At 40.5% G+C, this 19502-nt stretch overlaps 1 protein-coding gene across 1 annotated transcript in view; it reads left to right on the top strand.

Annotated features, from left to right (window-relative positions):
- Nucleotides 1–19502, top strand: part of LIMCH1 (LIM and calponin homology domains 1) — a 349754-nt gene that overhangs the window by 314231 nt on the left and 16021 nt on the right. The window contains 8 exon segments of the mRNA XM_070451961.1: nt 3380–3470; nt 4601–4764; nt 6903–7008; nt 11547–11587; nt 14303–14383; nt 16835–16927; nt 17775–17879; nt 19269–19396. Coding sequence (XP_070308062.1) covers nt 3380–3470; nt 4601–4764; nt 6903–7008; nt 11547–11587; nt 14303–14383; nt 16835–16927; nt 17775–17879; nt 19269–19396 — 809 coding nt within the window.

Below are 19502 nucleotides of genomic sequence, written 5' to 3'. Positions count from 1 at the left end.
AGTCTTTAATCCATTTAGACGTTGATTTTGGTGCATGGTATAAAATTCCATTCTTTGGCATGTCGATATCCAGTGTTTCCAACACCACTTATTGAGAAGACCATCCTTTACCCATTTTGTTTTCTTGGTGTCTTTGTCAAAAATAAGTTGACTATAAAAGTGTGGGTTGATTTCTGGGTTCTCTATTCTATTCCATTAATCTATGTGTCTGCTTTTATGCCAGTACCAAGCTGTTTTGATTGATGTAGCTTGGTAATATAGTTTGAAATCAGGATATGTGATGCTTCCAGCTTTCTTCTTCTTATTCAAGATTGCTTTAGTTATTTTGGGTCCTTCATATTTCCATATGAATTTTATAGTTTTTTTCCTATTTCTGTGAAAAATACAGAAATTCAAAATTCTGTTAGAATTTTGATAGATTAAATTTGTAGATTGATTTGGGTAATGTGGATATTTTAACAATATTATTTCTTCCAACTGATGAATACAAGAAATTTTCCCATTTATTTGTGTCTTCTTCAATTTCTTTCATCAACGTTTTACCATTTTCAGCACACATACCTTCTACCTTTTGGTTAAATTTATTCCTAAGTATTTATTTTTGATGCTATTATAAATAGGATTTTTTTAAATTTAATTTTTGTATAGTTCTGTATTGATTTTGTATCCTGCAGTTTTACTGACTTCATTTTTAGTTTTAACATTTTGAGGGAAGGGGAAAGTCTTTAGGGTTTTCAGTATACAGGATCATTTCATCTGCAAACAGGAACAATTTTACTTCTTTATTTCCAACTTGCATGCCTTTTATTTCTTGTTCTTGCCTAGTTGTTCTGGCTAGATCTTCCAGTACTGTGTTGACTAGAAGTGGTGAGAGTGGGCAGCCTTGACTTGCTCTGATCATAAAGGAAAAGTTTTCAGCTTTTTCCCATTGAGTATGATGTAAGTTATGAGCTTGTTAGTTACGGCCTTTATTATGTTGAGGTACATCCTTCTATGGGCTTCCCCTGATGGCTAATTGGTAAAAAATCTGCCTACAATGCAGGAGATGCAGGTTTGACCCCTGGGTCAGTAAGATCCTCTGGAGAAGGAAATGGCAATGCACTCTAGTATTCTCACCTGAAAAATCCTATGGACAGAGGAGTCTGGCAGGCTACAGTCCATGGGATCATAGAAGAGTCAGACATAAACTGAGCAACTAAACAACATTCTTCTATACCTAATTTGTTGAGAGTTTTTATCATGAAAGGATGTTGAATTTTGTCAAATGCTTTTTCTGATGAGATGATCATATGATTTTTATCTTCATTGTATTAACATGATATATCACGTTTATCAACTTGCATATGTTGAACCATTCTTACATCTTTGCATACATTTTCTTTATTTTTAAAGAATTAAGTACCACTTTCCACCAAAGCATTAACTTTAAAGGGCTTTCATTTTTGTAACTTTGATTTATGAGTAAAATATGTATACTTGTGAGAGACCAATAAATTCATAGGTTTTTGAAAACCCACAGCAGTATTTTACAAAGTAATAATGTCTTTTCTGAAACCAGTTTTATTCTTTATCTTAAAAACCTCTTAAAATTTATAAAATATTCATACACACTTTAAAAATTGAACTTTAACCCTTTATAATAAGACATTGTTACTAAAAAGCACCATAGTCTTTAACTTATTCTCTTTGGTTATTGAGGGATATTCTAGCCCACATTTAATTCAGACTTTTATTTATTTTTCATTTACTGTAATATCAGTGGGGGAATTTTGGAATTCACTCTAGAGTCAACTGGCTTCCAACTGAAGGTAATTTAAAGTTACACTGATTTTGTTTTCTCATTACAGAAGCAATACATAACATAGTAATCCTGGAACACTTTGGAATACAGAAAATACATTTTAAAAGAAGAAAAAGTCATCCAAAGTTTAAGAACATTAAAAATAATCACTGTTGACATTTTAGTGTTTTCCTTACTGTCTTTTTATATAATTTTCATATACTTATTAGCAAGTATGTTTGTGCATACACATAGCATATATAAAATCTTATATATGTAGTCATCATACTCTATGTACACGTCACTTTTTTTAACAACGTTGGATAGTATTTTCATGTATCATTAACTATTGTTCAGCACTTTTACAACTACATAGTGTTTGCCTTTACAGATACACAGTAATTCATTCAACCATTTGCCAACTGTTGGTCATTGAGGTTGTTTCAGATTCTTTTGATGTTATTAATTTCGTCAAGCATAATACTGGTACAATTGAGGTGCTGATGAGGCAGAGGAGCATCACGGTGATGTGCCAAGTGGTTAGACAGCAAATCATAGAGTCCCCTTAGTGGAAGACCAAGGAAGGAAAGGCTAAACTTGGACCTGGTTGGAGAAGCAGAAAGAGATGCACGTGAAGACTATTGTGTTAGACTTGACAAAAGATGGACCCTCTTGAAGTATGAGTCAAGAAACCCTTCAAAGTTGCGTTTGTATGTTGGGGAAAACAAATGCCATGAACAGAAAGTATCAGATTTGGAGGAGGAGCTTTAGCGTGTTGAGGATGAGCATCATTTACCATGATGCTGATGGTCAGCTCAGCTGAACCGAAGCTCTAATGGACTCTCAGGACTGGAAATGAAAAGTACAAGTCGTAAATGGATAGAGAATGTCGTGATGAATTCATGGGAAAATTGGGTGCGTTGGAAGGTGATCCTGAACAGATGGAGGAAAATAGTTGAAGTTTTTAGGAATGACCCATATTTTAATGAGAAGGAAAGGAATAACCAGTAAAAGAGGAGGAGGAAGGGAGGAAGGGAAGGAAGGGGAGAGAGAATGGGAATCAGAACTTGAGTTGTTGGGAGTCCAGGAAGGGAGAGACCTCCGAGAATGAAATGCACAATGCCAAGTGCCGCTGCTGTCTGTGCTGAAGGCAAGCTGCTGAGAGGTTAATTGCAACCTTGAAATATTTTTTTTTCCACGGGTGATTCAACCCTAAGCCAACTTTAAAGGCATTTGGGAGCAAGTGGGTGGAATCTACGATTTTGAAAATTTGGTGGTGAAAGGAAGGAAAAAGCGGGGGTGTGCATTTGAGGCAGTCAGAGGAGGCTGGAGGTAGTGGGTGTGTGTGCCTTGGTGATAGCACATCGGCTATCTATCGTGATAGCTGCCGCAGCACTTCTGTCCTCTGCGGAATGTCTCCTGACAAAACCAGCCTTTCACCGTGAAGCTGCCTTGGAAATAGAAGAGACTGAATTCATACAGGCAGCTTACCTTGTTGGCCTAAAAATTACTGCTTGAAAAAACAGAAAGGAAGCCTTCACGTTTTAGAACCTTCGAAGGGATAATTTACTCAAGGTGGGAAAAACATCTTTCTTTCAGGCAACCACTGAAGAGACGAAAGCGAACAGTCAAGAAGATGAAAACGATGGTGAAGAAGCAGGAAAAGGGAATACAGAAGTTGCCTCATCAGGTTTGTTTTTGTAACAGACTGGGTTTTAAAGATAAATCCTAACCCTTAAACTTGATTGAAAATAAAAAAGGTCGTGAATGAGGCGAGTCTCTAACCGGTGTGGTTGTGCTGCCACCTAGCGGCGTCCTGGGGAAATTCTGATCATGTGGTTTATCTTGTAAAAAAGCAAGGCTTCCTGCGTCTTTGCTTCCTGATTTTGTTTTTGAAAGTTTACCTCCATCATTACAAAAGGATTATATTTCTCAAAATAAGTAATGCTAAAAACTGAATGTTATGTTTAACAACAGTAATAGCAATTTAAAATAGCAGGTTTAAAATATATCATAAAAATAGATCTTGAAACAGCAAAACTGGTGAATAATTTAAAAGAATAAAGTAATGCTACGAATATGAATAGTGAGTTCAAATAGAGACTCACTCTTCCTAAAGCAGTATATCTCAATGTTTTTAACACATTTTTCTTTTGATAAAGCATGAAAACTTCTCACCCTCCTTTAATACCAAATTATTTTTAAACAGCACCTTAAACTAAATGAAATGTCATTACTAAAAATTTTAGCATACACTTTTTCAAACTGGACTATACCTCCACACTTCAATATGCCCCTTCAGATGGTGACTTTTTCACTCACTTTATATATTCAATAACACAATTTTCATTGTATTATATTAACTACACAACCCTTAACACATTCCAGTTATGAAAACTTGATGTTAAAAAGTATTGAGATACAAAAGGAAGAGTCAGGTTGCCACTCATTTGGATAGTAATTTAGGTAGAAATTATCTGTAAATGTTCTCCCATGCAACCTACCTCCCTTAATATTCTATGTCAGCATTTTTGTTCCATGTAGTGTTATTCACATGTACACTGGGACTCTTATTCAGAACATAGGTTTTCATAGTGGGGTTCTTTGGTGTGTTTTATGTTGCTTGATTTTTTAAATAATACCATGAAAAGACCTAGAGAATCCTAGCATCCGAGGCTCTTCTGCACTTCTCATCACACTGTGATCCAGCTGCATGTGGCCCAGGACAGGATGTGTACTCAGCGTCATCTGCATATGGCAGAACTGAGACTTTATACAGTTTTCATCTCCTTTGTGTTTCTGAATGTAACTCCATTCCAGAGCCACAGCTTTTTACAACAACTGTGACCAGATCCAGCCCGACTGTGGCCTTCGTGGAGCTTTCCCCCAGCCCTCAGCTGAAGAATGAGGTGCCAGAAGAGAAGGAGCCGAAGAACCCAGAAAATGAGATGAGTGGGAAGGTGGAGCTGGTGCTGTCCCAGAAGGTGAGGCGGGCTGAAGCCGGTATGGCCGCGGTTCTCGCAGCTTCGTGTTGCTGCTGGCTGCTGCCGCGGCAGGTCTCACAGTGAGGTCTATTTTCTCTCCTGATCCTTTTTCCTACCTTTAAGGTGTATACTTTTCTAAAGACAAATATAATACATGCTCATTGTAAAAAAATAATAATAATAATAAGTGTATGTAGAAGGATGTCTGTGTAGTCCATTTGGTCTGCTATAACAGAAAACCACAGTCTGGGTGGCTTATAAACAACAGAAATTTTTCTCTGAGTTCTAGAGCTGGGAGGTCCAAGATCAAGGCTCCCATGGATTTGGTGTCTGGTGAGAATCCACTTCCTGGTTCATAGGCGGCCATCCTTTAGCTGTGTCCTCACTTGGCAGGAGGGGCGAGGGAGCTCTCGAGTCCCTTCTGTAAGGACTATGGAAACACTGCTTTCAAGGGTTCTTAACTCTGTGTGTGTACATACCCACACCATGGACCCTTTGTCCATCTGGCAAACAGTGTTCTCAGAATAATATTGTTTAAACCGTAAAATGCACAGGATTACCAAGTTTTCCTTAGTATCAAGTGGGACAAAGTACATATCATCACATGGATTCTTCTCTGTGGGCCCCGGCTTAAGAATTGCAGCTAGTTGATTAGCAAATGGAATAATGGTCTTTGGACCCAGTGCTTTTCACACCGTGTGAACTTCTCCTTTCCCTGTCGCACAGTTATCTTTCAGAGAAGGAAGGCAAGATGCTGACAGTGGTTGGAACAGCTTTTATTTTCTGACTTCCTTTGAGAGTGTTGCTTTTATAAATCCAGGTAGCCGTGCACACAGGCTGACCTTTTACATAGTGGTTATTTTCAGCATTTCTGCTGCTGATTAACTGTTTTACTTGCAATCAGGCATTGTCTGACACAGGTTTGTGTCAGACTCCACTATGGGGAAAATGGTATGAGGTTAAGATTTGAGGGTTGTCCACTTTGGTAACTCTCGGTCTTAAGTGTTGCTGCATGTTTAACACTGAAGTTCATTTGGACACCTGCTTGACCTTCATAATACAGAATGACTCACTGTATTTTTCTCAGGATTCCACTAGGGTTGAATATATTAGTCATCAAGAAAAATAAAATCCTACGGAGAAGAAATTCTAGACATTGAATCATCCTGAGGACCAAACAAGAGATAAGCTTATGATGAAAAAAGTGCTCTAGAACCTCACTGACCATCAAATTAATCTCTTCAAGGCCACCAGCCAATGAATCAGAGAAGGTCCTGTAAGAGCTGAAAGGACACGAACCAATGCAGCCACACTGCTCATGCCGACCCCCGACTCTTAATATTAGCTGTCAGTTTGGTTATCTGTTCAGTCAGCAATCAGCTGATTAGAAGCAACAAGTCGGAAGGAGGTGTTCTACCAAAGGCCATTCAATAGCAATAACCAGAAACATCTACTTTTACAAACCAAACATAAAAAATTTTAAAGCCTGTAATTTTGGAACTATTTACCATAAGGTTATGTGGGCTAACCTGCTTCAAAAATCCCTCAAGGGCCATGTCCCTGTGGCACTGTTTGATATAACGGTTATTTACCATAATGCTTCTTTGTCAACAAGCGCGGTATATTGTCTTTAATGCGCTTTGCACAACTTTGTGGGAAGTTGTGTAGCATCTCAAGAATAATGCCCATTAGAATGTATTATTACTGTAATATTTAACACTAACATAGTTAAAAAATTTTTAAATCTTATGTGGAACGTCTTACTTCCTGACATTACAAATTCAGTATTATGCAGTACCACGAAACTCTGGTTAATTCCAGTGAGAAAATGAGACAGAGTGATGCATAATCTCAAAGACAGAACGTTGTCTTCTGAGTCTGAAGAAAAGTGATCATCATATTTGAAACAAAGTGATCATCAAATTTTTATGCTGTAGTTTGAGTTCTATGAAAAACTGAACTCTGTATTAATGTAGAAAGCATGAAGGGGGTTTGGAGAAGGGACATTTTCTACTTATGGTTTTAATGTTTGGGCTTATTTACTTATGTGATAGCCATGGACCTTTAAATTTTATTCCACTTGTGCATTTGTTAATGGCCAGTACCTGTGATGTGTATGTCTGTTGCCTGTGTTCCAGGTGGTAAAGCCAAAATCTCCTGAGCCAGAAGCAACCCTGACATTTCCATTTCTAGAAAAAATGCCTGAAACCAACCAGTCACCTTTGCCAAATCTCAATTCTCAAGGTAAAAAGAAGGAAATGTTTTGTTTTAGTTCTACATGTTCTGCTGGGCCCATTTGTAGTGAAATAGTCTTTATTATAAAGACAGATTCCTTTTTTTATGTTGCTGAACCTTTAGCTATTGGGTTTTCCCAGAGTCCATAATGGTTGAATTAATAACATCAGAATGAGAGCTGGGGCTACATTCTCTCTATTTGGCTCAACCAGGAACTCCAGCTGCTGGAACCACTTGGTCAGCCAGGCACAGTAGGGTCTGCACAAGTGTTTAATACCTGAAAATAGTTTGTATTGCCTCTAAAATGTTTTTAAAATTACAGAATAAAAAATCAATAACTTTATAGTTGTATCATCTCAGCTTCATTAATTGTTAATTATTAATCTCTAGTCTTCTTAAAAATACTTCATTTAGTTTGACAACAATTGTCAATGATTTGACTGTGATTTTGGAAGGAAGTCAGATTTCCTTACTCTGTAATAGTTTCTGGATATGCGTGATGATTACTGAGAAATCCTTCATGATCATAGATTAAATGTGTTACTCATAAAAACTAATCTTTCCAAAAATCTTTTTGCCAAGAATATATATATATATATATACACACATATATACACCTATTGTGCACATATGTATAGACTGAGGATATATCTTAATAGAAATCATTTGTTTACTTTTGATATAATGTGGAGAGTGATAGCCTCAAAAAATATTGGGTGTTAGGACCTATGAAGGTGTTAGAATGCAGTGACTACTGCCAACTCCTCAGGGTTTTGGGCCCTGTTTACTTGTGGATGCACCCCCTTTGCTCTTTAGAAGCCCAGCCTGAATCCCTTTATCTTGGTAAGGACTGCCTGTTCCCACACCACTTAGAAAGGAGCCTTAAGGATGTGAACAGTGCAGGGATGAGTCCTGAGGACTCCGTGATTTGTAGGGACTGCTTCACAAGAGACAGACCACTGGCTTTACTGGTGTGAGTTCTTTCTCTTTACTGGTGTGACGTGAAAATGGCTAGACTTCAGGAGGCAAACACTGTAAGATTTCTTGTTTTTCTTTTTTAATGTACTTTCCCTAGTGCATTTTATAGATTTATCAATCCAGACAAAGAGAGATTGTACAGGTCATTGTGACTGGGGATTTGTTACTTTCTTTTCCACGCTGGGCAGCTATTTGGCAGAATCTGAATTGGCTTCCATTAGTCTTTGTTGACGGCTGGGAAATAAGTTAGGCTCTAACTGCATAGCAGGAAGTACTCGGGAGGGAATTAATTGGCACAGGTACTGATGATCACTAACTTCTTCTAAATGTGGAAACAAGTTTAATACTATCTTCAAAGCATTTGATTTAAAGTTCTCAGCCCTCCTGTCCTGAAGGGAATGGACAAAAATAAATTCTCCCAACTGGGCCAGGAATTGTTCACATTTAGATTTTAATTCTGCCCTATCTCTAGCACTTTTTTGTAGAGCAGTAATATAAAGAGGAAATAGATATTTTAAGCCATATTAATAGTTTTTCTGTCTTATGTATTTTTCCATCTCATTACCTATTGAAAGGCATTTCAATTTTGTAAAATGTGCTGTTGAATTAAGGGACTTTACTTCATGCTTTATCTCAGGTGAATGATTAAAAAATAACATTCAGTAGCACCGGAGCATTTCCAAAATCATTCTTCAAGGTGAGATTATATTTGTCATACACGTGTTCCAAGTTCTTGTCTGGCTTATGGAACTGTAATTACAGCTGCAGGCTCTGGAGACAGAAGGCCCACATTCAGGTTCTGTCTCTTCTGGTTCTTATATGTATGATTTTACCCACTGAGTTCTTTCTAGTCTGTCATCTGTAAACTGGAAATAATAATAGTTCAAACTTCATAGGGCTGTTGGAAGAATTAGATAGGATAAACAAAAAAAGGAGAGAGAAAAGCATTTAGCTTAATATCTGGCCCAGAATAAGCACTATAATATAATCCAGGGGCTGCAGAACAGTTGAATAGGAGTGGAAGTGTAAAGCAAGGTGCCAGGCAGGAATAAACCTTTCTCAAATGCTCTCCTTAAAAGAGGAGTGTGTATATTATAGCGATAGAGCTTACGCAGTGATTTTCAGGCACGAGTGTATGGCAGGGTCCTCTGCAGGACTCGTTAAAACACAGACCTCTGGGCTCTACCCCTGCCATGTCTGATTCAGTGGCTCGGGCCTGGGGCCACAGTGTTTGCATTTCTAACAAGTTCCCCAAGTCGAGGCTGATGCCACAGACGCAGGGATCATACTCTGGAAACCACTGGCTTGAAGTATGTGTTTAAATTGTGCACCAAGGACATCACTGGTAGATGTAAAAATAACAGTGATACTTGTTCGGAATGTATCAAGTTCTTTCTTTGTATCTTTCAGGAAGCAAAAGGCCTCTAATCAATGTGTTCTTAAAAGACATGATATGTCTTTAATTTGGGGGGAAGTTTAGGGCTCTGCCCAGATGTAAAAAGTCAGTGCACATTTAAGTGACTAGTCAGGCTGCATGTCAAGTCCAGAGGAGCCTGTAGGCTTGGGATCAGGAGTCTGGGAGCCACACCTAATATTCTGTCCCCAGGACGATGATGTCAGCACCATCACCACCGAGTCCTCTGTCTCTCGGCCGATCAGACAGGCTGCCACAGATTTACTGGAGGCCCTAGTGATGCTCCGCAGATTTCCCTCCAACATACACAGCGCATAAATAATCTTTAAATACTCCAAAAGCATTCATAAAATGCATTTAAAGATGACAATGTCCTTTTCTCAACTGTCTTCCAACAGTAGAAAAATAGCTCAAATGGATGTTTCAGGGAAATATGTGCGCATTTTAAAAACTGATGTCTTTATTTGCATCAAGAATGATGACAGATGAGCCCAACACAAACGTTCAGGATGCAAATGCTTGCCTTGAGCTTCTGTCTGTTTGATGCTACCCCATTAGAGATACACGCATATACATCCTTTTGCTGCACACGTATGTAAGTGCCACCACAGACTTCCATAATAACCTTTATAAAGTGTGTAAAAATAATTGAACTCATCTCTGCTGTCTTTTATACTTTTTTCTAGTGCTCTCCAAAAGCAATGTCAGCTATGCATTTTGCCCTTGGCATAGTACATTCTCCCTCCATATTGAGATTCAGCATCTTAAGTATCACCTTTAAGTATGAGCCCCTAAAATCCAAACCAAAACCAAGACAAACAGTAGCATAAACTTGCCCATCTATTGACTTTTGTCCACATCTTTGGATTTTGTGTCTGTTTTATGGTGATGCTTAGATTCTTAAATATAGGTACTTACAGAGAACATATGTAACAGGGGTCCCCGACTGGGACCAGTCTGCAGAGCAGGCAGTGAACAGCGGGTGAACAAGTGAAGCTTTGGGTGTGTTGACGGCAGCTCCCCATTGCCCACATCACTGCTTGAGCTCTGCCTCCTGTCAGATCAGCCGCAGTATTAGATCCTCATAGAAGCGCAAACCCTCCTGTGAACTGCCCATGCGAGGGACCTAGGCTGTGGACCCCTTATGAGAATCATACTGAAACCATCCCCCCCGCCCACTGTGTGGAGAAATTGTCTTCCATAGCATCCGTCCCTGATGCTGGAAAGATTGGGGTCTGCTGATACACAAAGGTGTACTTTAGATTCTTCCCCCTCGGTCCTTGTGTGGACGACAGCCAGACCTCCGTTGGTGTTTGGGAGCACGGCTCTGTTCAAGTCTCACCCCTGTTCTCACGGTTTTCTGTCTGTTCTGCCGTCTCCTCTAGAGTCGCCTGGCACTGCCGGCGTTCCGCTGAGAGTTCAGAACTCTTGGCGACGCTCCCGGTTTTTCTCCCGGTCAGGTAAAATGCATCCTGGGCAGCTCTGCTGCTTTTCTGCAAAAATCCGTGTTGTGGGCAACCAGCGCTCTCTGGTTCCTTTCTTCACTTCTGATTCCAGAGGGGGCATGGAAAGCTTGTTCGGGCACGCAGTGGAGCAGAGTTAACCCTTTGATGTCCGCACCCGTTAATGCTGAAACTGGGGGGACGTCCGTGGAATTTTACTTTGATTTCGAAAATCCAAAGAAACACTATTTACCTCTTTCTTTATGGTGCTCTTCTGTTTCTAAAATAAAAATCAGCAGCATTTAGCAGGAGCTGCTCACGGTTCTGTTGCTAACTGTGTCCCCCTCTCTACTCCTGATGACGCCTGGCGTCTGGGTGGGCTCCTCCACGTCTGACAGTGGGGGCTGCCAGTCAACCAGAGCGTGAGGTGCATTAAAGCAGCACTCGGAGGAATCGATTTTGCTTCCTGTAGTCTAGTACCTGGCACTAATTGATGTGACCAATCATATTATACCAGTTGTGACTTCTCTTGGTGATGGGTGCAAGCTGCTTCAGAGGCCTGCTTTATTGTGATTCTCTAGTGCTCTTGGCTTACCAAAAAAAAGTTGGTTTGAAGCTGACATGGGAACCACACTCCACTGAAGAGAATCAAAAAAGAAAGACAATTAGAAGGTTCTCACCTTGTGATCTTTTTTCCCTTTCTTTCTGTACAGTGGATTCTCCAAGTAGTGAAAAGTCACCTGTAACTACACCTGTAAGTAACTCCTGTTAAGAAATAAGATCATGCATTTAGTGGATTTTAATTTATAAGGTATTTAATTCACTTAGGATTCAATCCAAAATGGGCTTCAAACTTTTGATTGGAAAAGAATATTTGTATATGTTGTGTATAATGCTGTCAGTCGAATCATGAAGAAAGACACGAATTATCATTTTGCAAAGTTGAAAACAAAATGGTGAGTCAGGAAAGTAAAATCAAAACTAAAATCAAAAAGTAAGAAAATATGTAACTTCTTTAGGCATTCAAAAATCATTTTTTAATTTTTTAACTAAAAATTATATTTTTCAAAATTGCTTTCTCAGTGGGACAGTACATTAACACAGGATACTACTGGCAGATAGGGCCCAGCCTGGAACATGTCTGGGTGACCCAAGCTGTCTGAGTTACACTCCTCACAGTCAGTATCTTGAATAATATTAACTGTACATTTAGTTTTCAATTTTTTATTTTGATGAAATGAAAAAAGCCATTTGCTAATTAAAATGTCAAGTCACATGACACTGTGAAAATTCCCTGCCCCTGAGTCATGCCCGAACACTCTCTGTAGACCTGACTCTTCTCTGAGCTGAGTGTTTCTGGTGCTGGGCCTGTCACCCTCACTCACTCTCTGAAATTCCCATCGAATCTGGAGCCTTCCTCTACGGGACAGTCAACTGTAGCATTTCTTGAGCAACCCAGGTGTCACCGCACAATCATTATTGTACCTTTGATTACAGACTTGCTAACCATATGACCCTGAAGGTGCTATATATCTTTTCTGAAACTTGTCTTCCTTGGTCATACAATGAGATAGTAATACTTTCCTTTCAGAGTGTTATGAGCTTCATTTGAAATAATTACACATAGATCTCTAGCATAGTGCCTGAAACATGAACGAATCTTTCCCAATGGCTGATCCAAGAGGCCCACCATGGCCAAAACTAATTCGTCTCTGTGGGTAAATTGTCTCACCTTAGGAATTCCTAAGTTCAGGGTGGAGAAGGGTCGCATCACCCAGTGTAACATAATTCACTTATTTCCATTTTAATGACACAAGAACAACACTGTCAAATTGTTCTTGTGCCCCCTGGGCAGGGGTGGAAAGAAGGGGTGTCCTAAAGAGATACATTCTTATTTCTAAGGTATGGAAAATAGAATAAGAAAGAGACAAGTTACTGACCTATGTAAGTGAATTCCCTGAAAATGCTGACCTAAATTTGATGTTCTTTTGACTTTTTGTGGCCATCCCTGCCATTTGCAGGACCCACAGCATGAGTATCGGTTGAGGCCCACATTTCACATGTCTAAGTACATTAAAGCTATAAATGTTTATAATGTTAAAAACCGAGCCACACGCATGGCCTGGCTCACATTCTCGGCCTGAAGATGCTTCATGACCAGGCCAGCCACTGTGCTCCTGGGTGGTAGCCTGATCGACTGTGGGCAGGGCAGGATGGCCGGTGGGCTGGCCCAGGCATCTTGGCAGTCACTCGGCCCCTTGAAAGCTTGGATGAGGTTGATTCTGTCCTGCTCCGCAGGCAGCCACAGCGGGTGGAGTCTGCTTGCCACCCACCAGCCCCGACTCTTTCCCCTCCTCCCTACCCCCTTACCCTTACCCGCTCCTTCTCAGGATTCGGAGACAGTGCTATGCGGCTCCCAAAACCAGCCCGTCAGAACAGGGGGAGTGCAGAGCACAGTGGCTGAGGAGACATCTTCTGCTCAGCACCCACTCTGGGTGAAGGGGAGGCCAGCCTTAAGTACAGGCATCTGTCCACTGTGGCTGACTTTAAGGACCAGTTATGGTTTTTCTTCCCCCTTCGGCTCTGAAACTCATTCATCTTCCATGGCCCAGGTGCCCAGGTGCATGGTTTATGCATCCTGCTCCATTATTTCCATTCACTCACTTGATTCCCCAAATCACACACTCTCTCTCTCTCACACACACAAAACCTGTTTAAAAGACCCAAACAAACTCCAACAGGGGCTCTGTATCAGTCTAGAGGGGTGAGATGGGGCAGGAGATGGGGAGAGAGGTTCTAAAGGGAGGGAATATATGTATCCCTATGGCTGATTCATGTTAAGGAAGGTTTGACAGAAAACAACAAAATTCTGTAAAGCAGTTATCCTTCAATAAAAAAATAAGGGAAAAAAAAGACCACGAAAAAAAAGTCTTTGTGTTTGCGTATTTCTTATGCAGGCCCTGGGCAGTCCTGCTGAGATAAGCACGCCTATTTGCTTGAACCCAGGATCAGTATGCAGAATGATTAGCTTATGCTCAGGAGTGTGAATAAATTTAAGAAATCGCTTTTAAGAGAAACGAAGCAAAAGCCTTCCCATGCCAGTGGCTAATTACTTTGTGTTTTCATTAGCTCCAAAACGGTTCAAAGAATACCAGCATTCTGGAAGTAAACCAAAGTGGGATTAAGGCTAAAAAGTGGTTTCCGTATAGTCCAGTAGTTAAGTCTCCATGCTCCCAATGCAGAGGGTATGAGTTCAATCCCTAGTCAAGGAACTAAGATCCTGCATGCCAAGTGGCAAAGCCAAAAAAAAAAGGTAGTTTCTGCCAACAAAGAGTACCTTTAGATATGGGAAGGCGTCTGCTTCTGCATGTCCATCTGAGTATCAGACCAAGAGCTAATTGTGTCCCTTGTCCCTGCCTGGCCGCAAGGACATGGCTGAATTTTGATCATGGTTTTATTTTCTGAGCAGTTTAAGTTCTGGGCGTGGGACCCAGAAGAGGAGCGCAGGCGACAGGAAAAATGGCAGCAGGAGCAGGAACGTTTGCTCCAGGTAGGTCTGCAGCTTTTCCCCTTCTTTTAGGGATGCTCTCCTAATTCCTGTTGTGTTAAATAGTCGTTTAGCACAGGAGATGCATGGACTCAGCTTCTTCTCAGAAGTTGTTGAGCCTAAGTTCATCCATTTTGTGCCCATGAGACAGAATGCCCAATGTCTAATTCCTCCCACCAGAGGTTACACAGATGAACATAAGGGAAAAAAGTTTCACTTGGAAAAAAATTCAGATATTCAGTAAGGGCCCACCGACCCATTCATCATCTCCTTAGCTGCCAGTCAAATTCTAGTCCAGCCAAGGCTGGGGAAAAATCAGAAAGCTGTTTGAGAGCATACATGTGAAATAGCATTTGACCTGAGTTTTAGACCTTAAGTAGAAGTACTTGCTCCATCTTTAAGCAAATGCTCCTAATTTTCAATTCTAGAAAAATTCTGGGAGTGAGGGTATCGTGCTCCTACTTGTTCGGGGCCAGGTTTGCAGAGCAACGTTCCTCAGAACAGAACCAAGTAACCTCAGAAACTAGCCTATGCTGAGAGCTCAGGATGTGCCAGAACTGGCGTATTTGTGGGTGCTTGACATGCCCTGTCTAGTTTAGTCCTCATGAAACTTGCCCAAGTATGTCTTATTAGTCTGGGTTTGCAATTGAAGAAATTAAAGGTCAAAAAAAGGTCATCTTCCCAAGGCCACACCTCTAACAGATACTGAGCCTTGTTTCAAATCCGCAGCTGGATGACTGTTCTTTCCACTATATTCCCAATGGTGTTGACTTTCTGCCGACGTGTAGAAAGCAGTGCTTCATGCAAGTTTATTGTACTTTTTTTTTCCCTTATATTTTTGTTCTTATCCTTTCGGCTTAATTCCCAGGGGTGGGGAGCAAGGGTCCGCTCGATCATTGTAGTGTGGCTCTCGGTCTGCCCTTTCACTTTGACACTTTTTCAGAATTTCATAGGAGTAAACTTTCAATGCCAAATGTTAGTGAGAACTGAAGTCAGCAAAGTTCCAGAGCGGTGGGGACTTTTAGGTCCACAGGGCATCAGACCAGCCCTGGGCATCTGTTCGTCCCTTGGACATCAGATGCCCGTGTTTCCCGTGGTGACGCTGTGTCTGCTACACTCTGAAAAGTGGCCGTGGTTTTCCGTGTGGATTGTAGGCTGGGGGCTAAGGTGTTTATGGGGAAGGAAGGGTGTGTGTGTGTGATAGACATCCCCCACCTTTCCCCTCTGAGTGAGGGAGACATCGTCAGTTCATCCTCTTGGTGGGGGAGACATGACATCAACTCCTAGAACCGAGAAACCTAAGGGTCTTTGCTTGTTTTTCAGGTTTTGTAAAGTTAGAAGTTCTGTTTCCTCTATTCTGAGGCTCCCTGGCGTCTCTATCTAGAACTATACAATATTAGGTTTTGATAAAATTTTGACCTGGAGTTAAAAGCCTGCCATGGGTTGACCAGCCATGGTTTTTGCCAGAGCATGAATACAAACATTAGTTTCCAGACCAGCCATAGTTTTTGCCAGAGCATGAATATAAACATTAGTTTCCATTAAGCCCTTTCGCTCCTAAGGTAATGACATAGCAAGTAATGCCTGGAGGAATTCTTGGTGCCTTCCCTAGAGGGCGAGAGCACAGACTTTGTCAGCCTCAGAGAGAGTCCTACAGCAATCAGCCTGAAATGTTGGCTGTGTGTGCTAGGATACGCCCCAGCGAGTCCTGAGTCTCCGTCACGTCAGGGACGCCATTCCCAAGGCATCCAGGCGTGTCAGTTCTCACCTCCAGGCACGTTTTTAAAGCTCTCCAGAATTCGAGTATTTTTGCTTTGTTCCCCAGAAGAGGTGACTAGTGTCATATTTTTTCTGAAAACAATAAGAGCCGTTCTGATATGGACACCTTCTAATGGGCTGTTTAAAAGCTATCCTTAATTCAGGACGACTTAAAGCCAGGAAGACTTCGTTTTAGTAGAATGGCCACTCAACTAATTATCATTTCATCCACTTTGGACCTTTCTCCATCATCTGCATTGTAAACCTCTGATATTTAAAAAAAATCTTTTATTAAACTCTCCCAGCAGCAACATATTTCTGTTAAGCGGAATGGCAAAGCTCATCTCTCTAGGGCCCAGTAAAAGCAAACTATTGGTTTAGCCTGTCTCTTAAAATGCAAGTTAAGAAGATTTTAGTCTTTTCATCTGTCTTCTTTTCATAAGCAAATATCTACTCGTATATCTGAGGAACAATTCTCTGAAATACCCACAGCAGTAAAGATTGTTCTTCTTTGGATTTTTATGTCCCTAACATGGAAATGGCGTTCCTCTTTGGGTGCATGAGTGGGTTAGGATTCAGAACGTCACAACAAGAAGAGAGTTTTGCAACATGTTGTAGGTGATGGTTTACTGGGGGAAGGTCGCAGGGCTGTATGCTCTGGTCAATTCACAACAATCTATGGAAATTCCATAACAGGAGAGATACCAGAAGGAGCAGGACAAGCTGAAAGAAGAGTGGGAAAAGGCCCAAAAGGAAGTGGAAGAAGAAGAACGCAGATACTACGAGGAGGTAGGACATTCCCTAGTGGGAATGTAACCCTGAAGCCTCAATGCCTCAAAATCGCTCAGATTTTGTGTGTCCATTCTGCACGGGGTGTGGGGCTATCTTTGATCTCTTTACTCACAGTGGAGCCCCACCTCAGCCTTTTTTTTAAAAGAGTCCTGTCGGCTGTGAAAGACCACTGCTCTCCCAGATTTAGCTTGTGGTGAGGGTATGCTGAGTCACAGTCAAGGGAGGGGACAGAAGTGTATCTCTTCTTTAGAGGTCAGAGTTTTTATTTGTCTTACAAGACATGAAAGTATCAATTTGTTTATCTGTGTGTTTGTTAGGGAATTATTTGTGTGTTTGGCAGTAGAGAATTAATACTAATTTTGCAAGGATAATTTTGATATCAAAGCTAAGTGAATCCCTGCATTCACCATAATACTAAAGAGATTTGGAAGGGAGGAGAATTTGGTTTTGTTTGTTTCATTTTTTTCGATGAACAAGCCAGACCATATCAAGAATTTGAAGCTATACGTTATTTATATTATCCAAAATTTGTGGTTAATATTGTTGTGAATTTTATCTTCAACAATAATTTTTGTGGACAGTCATCCCCCAATAGCGTTTCTAATTAGGCTTCTTGAATCATATGAACTAATTATCTTGCAAAGACTGTTTTTCTAAATTAAATGCTAATTTCTTGATCATTCACCATAGAGAATGCTATCTGATTTTAAAAGACCTTTTTTTATGCACTGCTTGTTTGTACATAATTCTGATGGTTTTCCCTAAAGTCCTTTAATGATACTTTTCTCTTGACAAATACTGTTTTCCTTGTTCTCCCTTTCATTAATTCTTGTCCTTTCCCTAGGAGCGGAAAATAATTGAGGACACTGTGGTTCCATTTACTATTTCTTCAAGTTCTGCAGACCAGCTCTCTACATCTTCCTCCGTGACAGAAGGCAGTGGGACAGTGGTGAGACCATAGATTAAAAGCAATTCGTGAAATAAGTAAACCAAAATAAAAATACAAAACCACAAGGCCAAGTTTCCCACCAGTTTATACACAGGACTGCCATAGAATCATGTCAACTACTACATGGCCGTGGCACCCCATGGTACCATCACTGCCACGGCCAAACCCTAGAGTCGATCCCTAAGAAGCAGCGCACGCATTCCTGAGGCCCGCTCTGCCCGCACAGGCTGGCAACCAAAGCCCCTGCACTGGTTGGCACGACCCTGGTTAGCGAAGTGTGCTGGAATGTCCTTCTCACTGCCCATCATTCACTCACTCAGCGGCATGTGTTTCTCTCTGCCAGACCATTCATCTCTTTGCCCTGGATGGTAGCAGCATGATGCCAGAAAAGCCAACAATATGCTCACACCAGCCTCCACAGAAGTTGCTTCTAAATAGCTCTTGAAATTCCACATGAGATATATATGTGTCTCCAAGGGCTGGAGAGAGTCCAGAAAGGCTGGTCTAAACTCTGTATCCCCTAAGTAAAGTCATGGAGGTAGTGGACAAATGTCTTAGCAAGACCTTGCTTGTCCATAATCTACACTATGTTTTTGATGATATAAGTAACAGAATACATTCTTTTGCAGTGAACATAATACCACTTGGGTCTATGTCACATTTGTTGTTTCTATAGTCAATTAACATGTGCTGCAACACACTGTATTTTTTTTAATTATCCAATTTTAATTTAATACAGATTGTACAAAAGAAATTCACTACATTTGATATTGCCTGGTTACTCACCAAGCTCAGAATATTGCTTATCTTTGCTGTTGTATAACAAAGATCATCACAAAAGCCAAATCTTTCATATCTCTTTCATATATTGCAATAATTATGAAACATTGTGTAGACTTTAAAATAAGTTGTTTATAATCATAGTCAAAGGAATTCTACACTGTCCGACAACTAACTTTTCAATATGCACCAGCCATTTACACATACCGAACTTTGAATTTTTTATTTAAACTTTTAAAACACTTTCAAAATTTAAAATTAAATTTTTTGTGTAGTTTTAAAGGTTATACTCCATAATCTGCATTTTAAAATAACCCATGGGTACTTGAAGCCACTTGTTCCTAAAGGAGCAGTCCTATGACCTTGTTTTATTTTGGAAGACAGGTTTTCTAACCAAATCCCTTTTGTGATAACTTTTGAGAGAGATCCAGATTACATGTTCATTTCAAATTATTGGAAATCAGTTACCATTCAGTTGATTTGAACAACCATTCTTTAAACTGTAGACAGTGTGATTGAAAACCATTTCAAATATTCCATGGCCAGACATGAGTGTTGTCCAGTATGTTTAAAAATTATATTCAAGATTATCCTTGATTTCCCCATTAGAATAAGATGGACTTGGAAAACTGTTGCGAGGGAGAACAAGAGACAAGACAGAAGAGACCAGTCCAGGAGGGTAACAGTGACTCCCTGCTGAAGACTAGGGGAGGCGATCCACTGGAGGAGAAGGGCAGGTATGGGCTGGTCCAGGCTGTTCATCCGTGTGTGTGCGGCGGGGCTGTGCCCCTTCCCTCCATCACTAGTGCAAGCCATATTCAGCTCTGAAATTATCTTCCAGTA

The sequence above is a fragment of the Odocoileus virginianus genome, chromosome 21, assembly GCF_023699985.2.
Source record: "Odocoileus virginianus isolate 20LAN1187 ecotype Illinois chromosome 21, Ovbor_1.2, whole genome shotgun sequence".
Taxonomy (NCBI): Eukaryota; Metazoa; Chordata; class Mammalia; order Artiodactyla; family Cervidae; genus Odocoileus; species Odocoileus virginianus.
The sequence above is the reverse complement of the archived record's forward strand: the minus strand, read 5'-3'. Positions and strand labels throughout refer to the sequence as shown.